Raw genomic sequence first — 14,894 nt, forward strand, 5'->3', positions numbered from 1 at the left:
AGAGGTGGCAAATAAGAACCTAACCCAGAATAAGAAATAGTCAAAACAAGCCAAAACTGTCCAATGTCAAAATTTCAAATTGTTTATAAGTCGTCATTTTTTAAAATATATTTTACATATGTATGCCCACAAAATGTACTGTACACATACCCAGGCCACTAGCAATAGCAGACAGCAACATTATCTAGATTATCTGGTAACACAAGCACTCTGTAAACAGCGATTGAACAACAGTGTGTTTTTGAAGCAAAATAACAGGGTTGTAATTTAGCTTTCTTATTGTTTTACATAAAATAAATTAACCACTTTTGCTCTATGATTTAATACACAATTAGGATTGTTATTCTGTAAAATGCATAGAATGCAATGCAACTTTTAAATTAGAGTTAAAGTTTGAATTAAAGTATAGATGAAATGAATATTTTAAACTTTATTATTCTTTAAAAATGGCAAAATGCACTTTTATGTCTATTGAATAAGTAAAAAAAAATTATAACAAACGTGTGCTTGCTGGTAAGGCTAACTAAGTCTATTGCACTTATGCAATGATAAAAAAAATGGCAAAAGTAGGGACAACTTTGGTATTTGGGCTTAAGGCCAATGTTTCATTTTGTTTTGGTTTTGGTTCGGTTTGGTTTATTTTGGTTGCACTGATAAAAGCAAAAAAATATATTTTAAAAGGTTAAGGGGAAATGTATTATACTGGAATTGGCTGATACTGGAGGCTGTATAATTGGTATAATAAAAGGAACAGTGCTATTATGCCATTTCACATAAATAAAACATTTAATAATATAACAATATTCAATATTCACACATGTGGGCGTGTCTCACCTTGCTGAAATGTTACTGTAGTGCATGTATGCAGCGACAACAACCCCTGTTCTCCCACGATTCCCCTGCAGAGAGAGAGAGAGAGAGAGCGAGAGGGGGGGAGGGTTATACCAGTTGAGAGGTATGGAGCCATGAAATGAAATTACTGCATGAGACTGTATGATGTTAAAGTTCAGTGAACAGCTTGTGAGGAGCCGTTCACCACTGTCTGGAGAAAAAGTGAAAAACAGGATTTCTCAGCACCAATGATCCTCTCAGACTCAGACTCTCAGTTCTGGGATTTACGGAGTGATCATGTGTGAATGCAGTGTATAGTCATGCTGCAGCAGAAACTCTCTGACTGCATACTTCCACCCAACGCTCATCTGCTCAAGTTTCCACTGCTGTATAGAGCAGCACGGTTCCCCATAGTAACGTGGCTGTGTTTACGGCCTGCTGTTAAAAACGCTTGTGTGTTTTTGTTTAAGGAATACAGACGGGCACGCGTTAATCCCTCGCTCTCACCCTCGCTGTGCTGGATTCAGATTACAGCCAGTGCAGACTTGGTGAGAAAGAGAGGAAGGGCTGTGAAAAAGGAAGTGAAGGTCTGTGATGGTTAATCCCTACATGGAAATCTGATATATGGCTACATGTGCAGTTATTGGGCATTTAATTTAATTTATGCACAGTACATACAGGGGTTGGACAACGAAACACTGAATGAAACTGAAACACCTGGTTTTAGACCACAATAATTTATTGTCTCGACGGACAGTTCTGGTGGAAACAGGAGAGTTGAGGTGCACATTGAATTCTGCCGTGATTTGATCAGCCGTGGTTTTATGTTTTTTAGGATACAATCCGGTTTAGCACCCGAACATCCCTTTCAGACAGCTTCCTCTTACAGAGTCCACAGTTAATCCTGTTGGATGTGGTCCGTCCTTCTTGGTGGTATGCTGACATTACCCTCGATACCGTGGCTCTTGATACATCACAAAGACTTGCTGTCTTGGTCACAGATACACCAGCAAGACATGCACCAACAATTTGTCCTCTTTTGAACTCTGGTATGTCACCCATAATGTTGTGTGCATTGCAATATTTTGAGCAAAACTGTGCTCTTACCCTGCTAATTGAACCTTCTTCACACTCTGATCTTACTGGTGCAATGTGCAATTAATGAAGATTGGCCACCAGGCTGCTCCAATTTAACCATGAAACCTCCCACACTAAAATGACAGGTGTTTCAGTTTCATTGTTCAACCCCTGTACATACAATATGTTAAACATATAAGTAAATGGCATACATTAAACACATGCCTAAAAGGCATGAACTAGATAATACTATTTACAGTATATCATGATACAGCTTACAATGAAATATATTGCAGCAAATATACATGCTGATAATGTTATTAAGGCAATATATTACAAATTTTAAAAACGTAATTAGAGAAAAAATATTATAATATAAAAAACACCACCAAATTTATAAAATAGTTTACTTTTTATCCAATTAAAACAGTTGGAATCTTTAGATTTAGCTGTTATATTTCAGGCACAATTTACATGAAACTAGGGCTGTCAATGTTAAAGCGTAAACGCACATGATTAATTTAGAATCAGTAACGCTTTATTTATTTTTTTACGCAATTAATTGTGCATATTTTTTTTTTCAGCAGCCGTTTGCTTGCGGTGAAAAATCTGACCCAGCTATTAAATAATCTTCTTTTTAATTGAGCTTAACTGCTGATAAGGTGCAGTTTAATCTGACATATTAGCCAGATAATACACTGCTATGAACAAACGCTGTCTCTGCTGCTGCTCCATGCTGTTTACACACACAGTATGTGCGGCGTTCACTGCTCACATCTGCGCTGCACGTCCCATTGAAAACACTGTGTTTGAAAGCACAGCGGCAAATTTGCAGTGCTTTTGTTAAAGGAGACAATGTGCTCGCATGGTTTATTGGTGCAAATTTTGGTGCGTTAAGGTTTGTGCCTGTGTAAAACCAAACCATATATATAGTTATATATATATATATATATATAAAATGAATTCCATATAGATTTATATGCATTTGAAATCTCCATAGAGCCATGTATTAGATTTCTATATTATACTGTATGTAGTTTGTGAAGTTCATTAACTATCAAATGATTACTGCGTTTTTACGCAGGGTTTAATTAAACAGACCCTGGGATACTTGATTTTGCAACTTTCCCAACTAAATTCATAGCAAATTTAGGCCAGACACTGATTTTTTCACATAAATTATGTTTTAAGCAGCTTCTCTGTACCTTAGTATAAACAACCACACAATATTTAAATCTGTTCCATTAAATTAAATAGTAAATCATTAAACATAACGGATCATCCCTGAACTGTTCAGTGCATGTTCATTGCTACGTTGGGAGTGTCTCCTGTGGTTCAGACTATGCTGACATTTCACACACTGGCAGGAAGGAGGATGAGCCGTGGTGTGGGCAGATAAGCCCCTTTCTCCACATGCCACATGTTTTTCTACCATTCATCTTCCTTTACTGTAATTCCTGCAATCAGCGACGCCAGCTGACCCTAAACCCGAACCCAGACCAAAAAACAAAAGCAGGAGTCTTCACAGCCTGAGTTCACACTGTTTCATTAGCGTTAGATCGTTTATCTGCGGCGAGGAACGATGTAATTAAACCATCTCAGAGGAACGCTGAGGAAGGAGCTCAAAGCATTGTTCCAGAAAACCCAGATCCCAGTTCAGCTCGACCCCGAGAGGTCAGGCGAAGGTCGTCAAAACTACAGGGAACAGAACAAGAATATTTCCCCGTCAGACGACCTTATGAACACAACACACACTGTGTGCTGAGCACAAGAGCTACCGACGAGCAGCTGAGCTGCATCTGCTTAATTCATTCCTCCACGCCCATCACTGCAGACCTGTACCGTACTTTACACCAGCAGTGTGTAGGTCAGGAGAGAGAGAAGCATGAGAACGCCATCTACTGACTGCATACTGCGGACAGATTTAAACAGCTGTGCAGGAAAAAGAGTGGAAACTGTCTGTTTAAATTGTTTAAATATACTGGACAGTTACATACTGTGTCTCCACTGAGAGCTTTTTATTTTTCCTCTTATTCAGAGCAAAGACTGAAAGATCTAGTAATAACAGGTGACTAGGCTTGTGTTTTAATATAGAAATATTGAATTATATAGCTGATATGAGTCTATATAGAGAATTTAGACTGATAGCATCCTTTAAATATAATATACAGAACATGTATCGTCATAAAACATTGGATTCATCCAGAAGGAACCATCTGACAGCAATGAAACTTGGTGGGAAGGTGTGCCAGACTGTCATTTAGAATAGCAGTAGGAAATTTTCAGTGATAAGACCTGCTGATGTTTTATGTAAATCTTTGTGTGGAGGTGCTATGTTCAGCTCCAATGTCAATGGTTGCAATTTCCTACAATGGCAAATTATCTTTAGTCTTCATTACAGACAATTAACAGTCCAATGTTGCGTTAATGAGGTCCTACAACCAGTGTTTATAACTCTGCTGAACCCTGACACTACGATCAATTATTCCAACAGGACAATGCTTGTCCATATTCTGTTAACTAAGTAAATTAAAGCTAATTAAAGTTAAGAAAACAATCTTCACAGATTTCTCTTCTAAAAACTGTTTATTCTGGTGAGTAAAACGTTTCCATTTATGTAGAGTAAGCTAAGATTTCCAGATTTCCTCTAAGGCTGGGTGCAGCAGCATTAGCATTAGCACCTAACTGCAAGCACTAGCCGAGGTTAGCATTAATGAATGCCTCCCGACAGCTCTACAGTGAGGAACACTGAGTGTTCCGGTAAGCCAGGGCGATATTAGCTAGGGGTTTGTCCCACGTATCTTGTTTTAACATGGTAGACATGCAGGCTACCGTCTGAATGGCAAAAGAGCTAGCGATTAGCATGGTTTGCAGCTTATGCTAATGCTAACATTGCTCCAGAAGTGCTAGCTAGGGTTAACAGTAGGCTACAGGCTGATAATACTAACCTCTGAACAGTAAAAAAAGAAAGCACTTAGTGCGGTTAGCAGCTAATGCTAATACTAATACTACTCAAGTCTCAGAGCTGGAGAACTAAACTGATTTGTAACTTCTTTATAACGCCATATTTCAGTGGAGTGGCTTTACTGTTCTTTACAACCTGACAGCTAAAATTCATACATAAAGCACACCAGATTAAAAGGCGAACTGTTGATTTTTGGGAAAATTAAAGGATTTTTATCCTTTTTTTATCCGCGAAAAATGCGGTAGTCCAAAAACTAAATTTAAGCTTTCTATAGTAATTAAATAAACTAGTCTCAAACATAAAATTGGATAAGATTTTTTACCTTGCCTATGTTTCATGTTTCGGTCTGGACTGGCTGTAGAAACTTTTGTCTGGGATTCCCGCCATCTTGTTTGTAATCAATTGAGTGTAATGTCGTCACGTGACCAATAGATGGTACAAGCAGTGTCTCCATACAAGGTCAAAGAGTCAATTTATTAAAAAAATAAGTATCTTGGTTCAGAGAAGCAGAAATGTCCCCTTATAAGAAAGCAGGGTTTTAAGAGCTTGCCTATTTCTTTATATACGTCTTTATTTGTAACACAAATAGATTATTGGTCATAGTAAGCTGTATCTTTATTTAAATAGACTGAATCTGACACTACTATGGAGATGAGTGTAGTAAAGCTTTAAGGAAAGCAGAATGTCAGATCTGAGCAAAATCATATTGTGTCATATGCAAAATCATATGCTTAACTGCTATATTACACTGTATATTTCAGTTGAAGTGTTACCTTGTTATGCAGGACCACAACATTATGACTGTCGGCACTCATCCAGGTGTCCATGGCTTTGCATATGCTGCATATCTTATCCAGTGCTGGAGCGTGATGATCCGGCCAACCAAAGTCCAGAACCTAAAACACACAATACAACACCCGTCTTTATTAGAAATACATTAGAAATTAGGCTCAGGGTGGTCCAGTGGAACCACTGGAAATGATTCATCAGCAGCAAAGAAAAGAGGTCGTGGCTGACTTCACATTTATAGGAGGAAGCATGTGCTAGTCTTCATCCTCAACCACAGCAGAGTCACTGCAGTTTCTACCAGTGTCACTGTCACTGCTAAACTGAGAGAAGTTCAATATACAAAAATATCCAGCCAGTGGTTGTGTGGTCAGAAGCTGACCATTGATGGAGGGTTAGAGGACGGCTAAAATAAACTGTGTAAAATCCACTGGACTAGAGTTTTTACAGTATGTCAGTAAGGTGGACCTACAGGGCACATGTTTTTTATGCCCATTGATTTTATATATATGGTGGAACAAACTTCCTTCTACTACCAGATCAGGAGAGGAAACCCCTAAAGACTAAGCTCTTCAAAGAGCACTTACTCTCCTAACACCTCTAACACACTAACTACTTCTAACCTCATTTCCTTCTTCCCCTCCTTCACTCCTCTATCCCTATCCAAAAATGTTTTTTTTTTTACCTTAAACTTCTATTACTCTATGTACATCATTATTGTAAGTTGCTTTGGACAAAAAAGCGTCTGCCAAATGTAATATAATATAATGTAATGAACTGTCATGTTATATTTAGAAAGTATTGTACATTAAACAGAAAAGTTACTTACTTTGGGATTCAGCCTGGAGATGTCATATCTTTTTTCACTCAGATTGAAGAGCTTAAATAAAAAAAAAAACAAAAAAAAAAAACAATTTGGTCAGTATCAGTATCAATATAACACAGATAATAAAAATGTTATATATTTAAAAATTAAAATCAGAAAATTCAATACATTCAATATCTTTTAACTAATTAGATTTGTTATTCAGTTCGTCAATAAAGTTCTTGAAGTTGAGTTTTGTTCTGACAAAATGGTCTGAAGTGCTTCCACTATGATGGGGAGATTGTGGGTTTGAATCCTAGTCATGCAGCTTGCCATCAGCTGCCGGAGCTCAGAGAGAGCACAATTGGGTTTGCTTTCTCTCTGGGTGGGTAGATGGAGCTCTTTCCCCTCATCATTTCAAAGGGTGATGTCGATCAGTACAAGTCGTCTGTGAGATGATGTATCGGAACCGAGTCACCAAGCTTTCCTCTGAGTGCGCTGACTACTCCGAGTACTCGGCAGTGTTTCAAAAGAGGCAGTGACTTGCATTTATAGTCACACATGGTAATTAATAGGGAAATGCTTTGATAGTTTTTTTAGACAATAATGAATTTTCATATTCAGTATTATGAAACTAAACTGGTATCATGAGTCTATGTAATAATTACAGTGCATAAAGCACATGCATAAATCAATAAGAAGCCAGTCCTCACCAGGTAGTTGTCTCCGTGTTTGGAGCGGAGCATGGTGGCCACCTCTTTGAGGTTGGAGCTGTAACTCTCTTCCTCCACGTTGCCGGGGAACGACACGGAGATGATCCTCTCTGTGATGTAGACCAGGTCCACCTCATAGTTCTCCTCCATAGACTGAATCAAGCTGACGCTCCTGCAGAGAGCAAGAACGGAGAAATACGGAGTGAGGAAAAGAGAGAGAGAGAGAAAGAGAAGAAACAGAAGGAGGAAAAAATTTGATCTGGTGTCCAATCAAAACTTCAGACTCATAAAATTCAGCCCAGCATTAAATATGTCTCCAAATATGGAGAAATTACAGTCTTAGTCAGAGTTACTGGACTCCAAACCATCAATATGAGTTTTTATCATCCCGCGTTCTGAGGAGGTATTCCTTGTTTGTTACGGTGGCTGCCGATTTTCACCACTGCGCTGATTAAAATCAAGCCGAGTCTTGTGTTTCTCACCGGGCCTGCATGACATCACTAAATCAAGCCGTCTGTTTTCCTTGCCTCAGAAACGTCAGCCTGACACAGAACATTAAACCCATATTTGGTGCACTGTTTGGTTTGAACCGTAAAAAAAAAGAGCATGAAATAAAGCGCAGAAAGATTGATCACGGAGATAAACAAGCTAGATATGAAAATGTCCCACATTCCGTGCGACTGAGCGGACCAAGCAAAACAACTCGGTCAATTGTGAGGAATGAGGCGGTTGAAGATGGAACCACAATCTGGCCCCCCATCACTAACCAGCCTCCTCTTTTTATAAAAACAGTCGGGAATAGACGAGGCTGTGACCTGTGGGGATGGAGGGAGGGAGGGAGGGCTTTTATGACCTGACCTTGACTGCCGTACGGGTCGTACGGTGGTTAGAGCAGAGGTTTAGCCAAGAAAACCAAATGGACAAAACAAAACAGTCTATCCAAAATTCCAAGCTTTAGGGTCAGGGCTGCTACTACTGTGATGTACTTTTATCTATTTTAATAGATAACAGTGTGTTGCGCAGGGTCAGAAACCATATACTGTAGACTAGTCTACTAGACATAAGCATGCAGTTCAAAAACCTGGTTATTAATGTGTTGTTACACATTAATAATCCATGCAAAGACAGTATAACTACTAGTGATCTTCTTTGCAGATGGATTATACTAGTACAGATTGTGCAAATATGTCAAGTATACATTTGTTTATGTTAAAGTGATAACAAAAGTGTATCTCCATTTTTTACATGTGTAAAAATACATGCTTTTTGCATGTTTTATTTTCTAAAAGAAACTTCCCAAAACGATAAATTCCAAAAGTGTTCAAGCACATGCGTAATTAAACAACTTTAAGGCTGCACAAATGGAAAAATGTTACATTCCAAATGTTCTTTTTTCGACTATAAATATATATTGCGATATTAAACAATGCAGGGCCCATGAAAATAAGGAATAAGGAAATAAGGAAAATAAGAGGGTTTTTCTGGGATTAAAAGCATGAATTCAGCTGTAACTGGAAATATCTGTGAAAAACTGTGTTTACGTGTCCAAACATGTGTCCAAACGTGTCCAAACATCTTGTCAACTTGGTGCTTGGTGCAATTGGTTAAATTGGTCATGTTTGGTCTTGCTTGTTCATGCTGGTTGACCTGCTTAACCAAGTCATATTGGTCAACTACTCTGGTCAAGCTTGGTCATACTGGTTGTTAAGCTTGGTTGTTAATACAATGCTTGTAGACCAGCAAAACCATCAAAGCCGAACACTAACCAATAACATACCTATGATGGTTGAGAGTTAGACTGGTCAACCAGCTTGCCCAGCATGAGCTGTTATTATAAAATTGTTACCCATTTAGAAAATACACATTTAAAGTGGGATACATTGTCTTTGGTAACTAACTCTTGTGAAACCACAAGGTAGGACCACAAACAGGTCTTTTTCCATGTCTTGTCCAATCTATTCAGAGTATATTCAGGAAAATACAGAGACAGATTATGGTCCTCTGATGTTTTGGGGATTAGTATCATTAGATCTTCAGCTTTTTCATCTTTAACATATCTTAACTGACAGCTCCGCAGTTAAGACTCCAAGATCTCAAAATCTCTCTCTTTTTTTGCATGTGAGCGTTCCAACAAGAGGTCAACAGTTCACTGTGGAAACCACTAATGTCACAATGCATGCTGGATTACTGAATTAGAAGCCAAAACAATCATGTTTGTGGTCTGTGTGCGCTGTGCTCCTAATTTAAGGCACACATAATAATAATGATGTTTGTGCGATATTTACGACTAGATCATTACAGATTTTTGTTTAGTCTGGTGTGTGAATAGAGTCAAAGAAGACTGTTTATTTTTTTTCTCAATGCTTTAACGAGTTTTATGTTAACAGATCGTTAAAAACATGTTGACTAAAACAAAACTTCACCCAAATGGTCACCCATACGTTTAATCACAGTTTTTTTAGAAAATATTTGCCATTTACCACTACTGTTTATTTTGAGTTGATTATGCATTACAGAAGTACTTATTTTGTATTTTACACCTAGTTTAAGATTCTGTGTACACCTGTCCCCTTCATTCAGTATTAAGTATCAGGATTATTATATGTGGATTAGGCCAAACCCCATAAAAATGTAAGTGTAAAAACATTCAAGACACATTTAAATCAGATACAAATCCAATCACTCAAACCACTTTAGGAGGTGATCTAAGATGGATTTAAGATACATGTTACCAACCATTCAATTCAACCCTGTCAGACTGAAAAGGCAGCTGCATTTGGTAAAATTAACCATAAGTATTAAGGACCCAAAAAGTACCAAATTTTAATAATTACTCCTTATGTTTCGAAGTTGACAGTGGAATAAGCTTATGAAGTGTTTTTTTTTTTTAACTACTTAAGTATTTACAGAACATTCGTCTTCAGGAGTTAGCCCACATTAAAGTCCTGCTATTGCCTTGGTGGAGATGAACAATGAACCTGGGTGTGGAGGCACCATGCACTTAAAAAAAAGATGATGTGTAAAATTTACTTTAAATTTTTTTAACATTTGCTTTTTTAAGTAAATTTAATTTCAGATAAATTTAAGTAACTTCAACTCGGTTTCAAGACTTGTATTCTTCTTTTCTACTTCACAAAATATAAATTTTCCCAATTTTCCTAATATTAAGGCAAACTTTGTTTTGTTACTGTTCCATTGTTTCTAAACAAAAACGTTGATTGCGATAATAATGTATTTTTTGTCATGTACAATGAATTTAAAAGTATCTGTAACGATATATGTATCGATATCGGCAAAACTGGCCCTGCATTTACTTGGTATCGTATCTTACAATCGCCTACAAGGTGATGACAGAACAGCTCCTTCCTACCTGCACTCACTACTGAAGGCTTACCTTACCTCCCGGCCGCTGCGCTCCTCCAATGAACGTCGCCTCGCTTTACCAAACAAACATTCACACACAGCCAAGAACAATTCAGACTGTTCTCATACAGAGTTCCCCAATGGTGGAACAAACTTCCTTCCACTACCAGATCAGGAGAATCTCTCGCTATCTTTAATAAACTCCTGAAGACAGAACTCTTCAAAAATCACTTACTCTCCTAACACCTCTAACTAACTACCTTCTACTACCAGATCAGGAGAATCTCTCACTATCTTTAATAAACTCCTGAAGACAGAGCTCTTCAAAGAACACTTACTCTCCTAACACCTCTAACACACTAACTACTTCTGACCTCTTTTCCTTCTTCCCCTCCTTCCCTCCTCTATCCTATTATTTCCCTTCGACCTCCTTTAGGCCCTGTCTAAAAATGTTTTACCTTTAACTTCTTTTACTTTTGTACTTCACTATTGTAAGTCGCTTTGGACAAAAGCGTCTGCCAAATGTAATGTAATGTAATGTAATGTATCGATACCAAAATGTGCAAAGAGCTCTTTCAGAGACGTTTGGGTTTCCTCCCAGAGAAATGCCGTGCTCAGAAAAATCTGCTTCTCATCAAGGGGTCTCTCCATAGCCCTGCTCTGCCCACCAGCCTCAAAAAAACCTCTGTACATCTACATCTCTCCAACAGCAATTACATCACAGCACTGATCACATTAAGCGTCTTTTAAACAAACACATGCACCAAGCACATGCTTCCAACTTCAACAATAAACACTATATTTGCAGCGTAATTCCTTTTTGGGAAGGAAACAATACGAATCCCTGAGTATAAAATAAACACTGTCACGGGGGGGGGGGGGGGTGGGATGAATCAGGGTGAGGAAATGTGGATGAATGTGATGACGCATGTACTGTATGACTAATACAGAAAAAAAACACTTACTGTACTCTGTGCTCTCTGCTCTAGTCTCTGTGCTCTAGTCTCTGTGCTCTGTACTCAGCCATAGTGATGTAGCTAACAAGAATTATGATCATCATGCACTTTAAACTGTCACTTACTGTTAATAAGTAAACATAAACTGACTTTTATACAGGGTTTCTGTATTAGTACAAATGGAAGCTATGACAGAAGCTAAGAATACACTGTGAAAGTGTGAAGTAAGGCCAATTAAAAATGATAAACTAACTGTTTACAGAGTGTTAAGAGGAGTTACCTCAACTTAGTTTAGTCAAAAGTTCCTATAAAAATCTTTCCTCATCTCAATTTTATCAATAAAACATATTTAACCCTTGTGTGGTGTTCGGGTCTGTGGGACCCCTTTTTTATTTTTCATCAAATGATACAAAAAATAACTCAAACTCATTGGCATTGGCTCATTTTTTGTGAAAAACTTATATCAAAACACATTTTCGATAAACACACACCGTACACCCCCCCCCCCACACACACATTTATATTACATACAGTATGTCTGGCCAAGGGCTAATAAACATTGCTAATAAACATTTCATTCACTGTGTACCTGTACTCAGATGTAATGACAACAAAAGCCTCTTGACATGACTTGACTTGACTTCATTTGTAAATTTGAAACTAAACAAATTTTCTACTCATATCTTGAGTTTAATTCATTTTCTTTTACATTTTATTAAAAAACTAATAAAAAAAGAGTAGCACTTTTTGAAAGAAATGTAACATAAGAAAGGTAAAGGGCAAATATTAACCATGTAAGCTGTTTATATTGCTTGCAATTTAGGTAAAGCAAGCATGTGTAAAGCATTTTAATGTAAAATTGCTTAATTTTGCTGAATTAAATACAAGTAACAAAGTAAACGAGCAACAAAAATATGAACACCACACAAGGGTAAATTAAGCCTCAAAATCATAAGTAAATGAATTGCAGCTCAAACTACTTCTATAGATACAGCTCTGGAAAAAATAAGAGACCACTTAAAAATGATGAGTTTCTTTGATTTTACCAAATTGAAAACCTCTCAAAAATAATATAGAGGAATATGGATGATCACAAGCCATCAAACCGAGCTGAACTGCTTGAATTTTTGCACCAGGAGTAAAGGCATAAAGTTATCCAAAAGCAGTGTGTAAGACTGGTGGAGGAGAACATGCCGAGATGCATGAAAACTGTGATTAAAAACCAACCAGTGTTATTCCACCAAATATATTGATTTCTGAACTCCTAAAACTTGACGAATATGAACTTTCTTTTCTTTATTCCTGTTGTGTTGATGGGATTTAAACTTATAGTCTAATGTCTAATAATAAACTGGCTCTACTCTAGAGCTGAGAAGTCATGCATATTTCTGTGCCAAAAAGGAAAGGAAGGGGACATTTACTCAGAACTGTGTTTGTATGTAGTGTAACTTTACAGATCTAGAGCGGCCCTACAGTCTAACTGCTGATTATTATGTGCAAGGAAAAAAATATACGTTTAAAATGCCAGCAAATGCTTCCAGTCTGGGGAGGTGATGTGATAAATATTAATCTACAGGTGGGAATAAATCGTTAGCAAGTAACTGTAGGCTGATTTACTAATATATAAGATATATTGCAGACTTGAACATAAATGTGAGCTAGGGGAAATTTTGACTTACCTCCTTTGAGTTTACTTAAAATGTTCTGCATTAAAATTGCCCCTTCTTTCATTTTTTTACAGAGTTATTAAGTCCTCTTCAGTTAAGTCCTGAAGCTTGAACTTTGTCTAAGGAAGCCAACTTCAGACAGCACACATTATCCGACTGGCTGTATCTGTGTTATAGAGCAATTATTACTATGTTTTTGCCACATGGAATCTTTTACCAGATCTGAGATCTGTACCAACAACCGCCCAGAACCTGTGGCTGATCTCCAACTGCCGAACAACCATCGTTCACAGGATCCATGGCAACAAGCATCTTCCCAGACTGACGTCCTACTGTACCCTGCCACAAAACGACCCCTCAGTCCAGTAAAAACCCTCCACGGGAAATGGAGTATAAAAAGCAGCTTTCATCTTTTAATCCCGGCCTCCATGCATTTTTATTTTATAACGGCAATTTTCATAGACCTGCTTTTCATAGACTCATTTTCAAGGCCTGCTGCAAGATGGTTTCCTCATTGAGGAGAAGTTGATAAAAACTATAGCTCTCATAGCTCTGCCATACTGTGCTGAGAATTAAAAAACTAAACCAAGGACGCTGATCCTCCAGGGAGAAAAATAAAGATCATAGCATCCCTTCTTTTCTTCCTCCAAGGAGTTCAAAGGCAGGAACCAAAAGCTTTTCATTTGGGGAACAGAGCAGTCATGTTGGAGTTGGAGTTGTTTAGATACAACATACAGAGGAGCAGACCACTTCAAAAACTGTTTGGCCGATCTGAATTCTCTTCATAATTCGGACACGCACAGTTTACTCGTGGAACTGTGGAGTTTTCCACTCTGTTTATTTGATGTGTCGTAAATCGGAGGAAGGAATCGTGTGCTCCTCTGGTTTGCTGGGTACACTTGACACCAGCTGAGTACTCTTGACAAATAGACTGAAATGTCCAGAGTAGGATTTAAGATGCTAAACGTTTGTGAACATTTTTCCCGTGAGTCAAAACATGGAGGAGACTTTCAGTTCCTGTCAAAAGTTAAGGAATGGTTTGCTATTGCTAGCAGAAGGGGGACTTAAATGGTGAAAACTAGCGCCTGATAGAGTCTGCTCTGATACATGTGAAGCCAACGATTACTGGGTAGCCAATCAGCTTGGAGGAAAGCGCAGCAGCACCCCAGCTAACTGACGAACTGACGCCTGTGCTGAGAAACATCACATTAGGAGGGACGAGGGAAGAGAGCACCATCTACATTCATACATACATGCATACGTATCTAAAGAAGCATTGCCAATTGAGCTCTCTCTGACTCTGGCTGCTGATGGCAAGCAGAATGATCATGGATTCTAACCAGTAATCCTGGTGGGCTTGCCCATCATTAAACTCAAACCCTCTGACATAGACACATTCTCTTCCTTTCCTTTCTGTTTTCTCTATCTATCTCTTTTACATGTATGGAGGTGCTGTTCCCGATGTTCCCAGCCTGGCTCTCCACTGCCCGCTGTGTTGTTCTCCGGCTCTGCAACCCTGCACTGATTACCATTAACACACTCAGTATCTGTTTCTGTATTAGCCATAGCTCTATAATTTGTGCCCATCACATTTTTATATTCATAAATTAGTACCTGTTATATTAGCCATAGTTCACATTAATTCTCTGTACTGTTTTGTTCTGTTATTTGTTTGTTGTTTGTTGTTTGTTTGTACTGAGTGGGTCAACCCGAGTAGGATGGGTTCCTCGG

General features: G+C 38.1%; 1 protein-coding gene across 11 annotated transcripts in view; it reads right to left on the reverse strand.

The window, feature by feature from the left end:
- The window catches only part of tns1b (tensin 1b), a 358,347-nt gene that overhangs the window by 84,210 nt on the left and 259,243 nt on the right, over positions 1-14,894 (reverse strand). For all 11 annotated transcript variants that reach the window (XM_049484879.1, XM_049484878.1, XM_022680177.2 and 8 more), the window contains 4 exons: positions 7,178-7,349; positions 6,489-6,539; positions 5,647-5,769; positions 835-899 (listed from right to left, as the gene is read on the reverse strand). In XM_049484879.1, the coding sequence (XP_049340836.1) occupies positions 835-899; positions 5,647-5,769; positions 6,489-6,539; positions 7,178-7,349 (411 nt within the window). The remainder of the gene's footprint in view (positions 1-834; positions 900-5,646; positions 5,770-6,488; positions 6,540-7,177; positions 7,350-14,894) is intronic.

This window comes from Astyanax mexicanus, chromosome 11 (assembly GCF_023375975.1).
Source record: "Astyanax mexicanus isolate ESR-SI-001 chromosome 11, AstMex3_surface, whole genome shotgun sequence".
Taxonomy (NCBI): Eukaryota; Metazoa; Chordata; class Actinopteri; order Characiformes; family Acestrorhamphidae; genus Astyanax; species Astyanax mexicanus.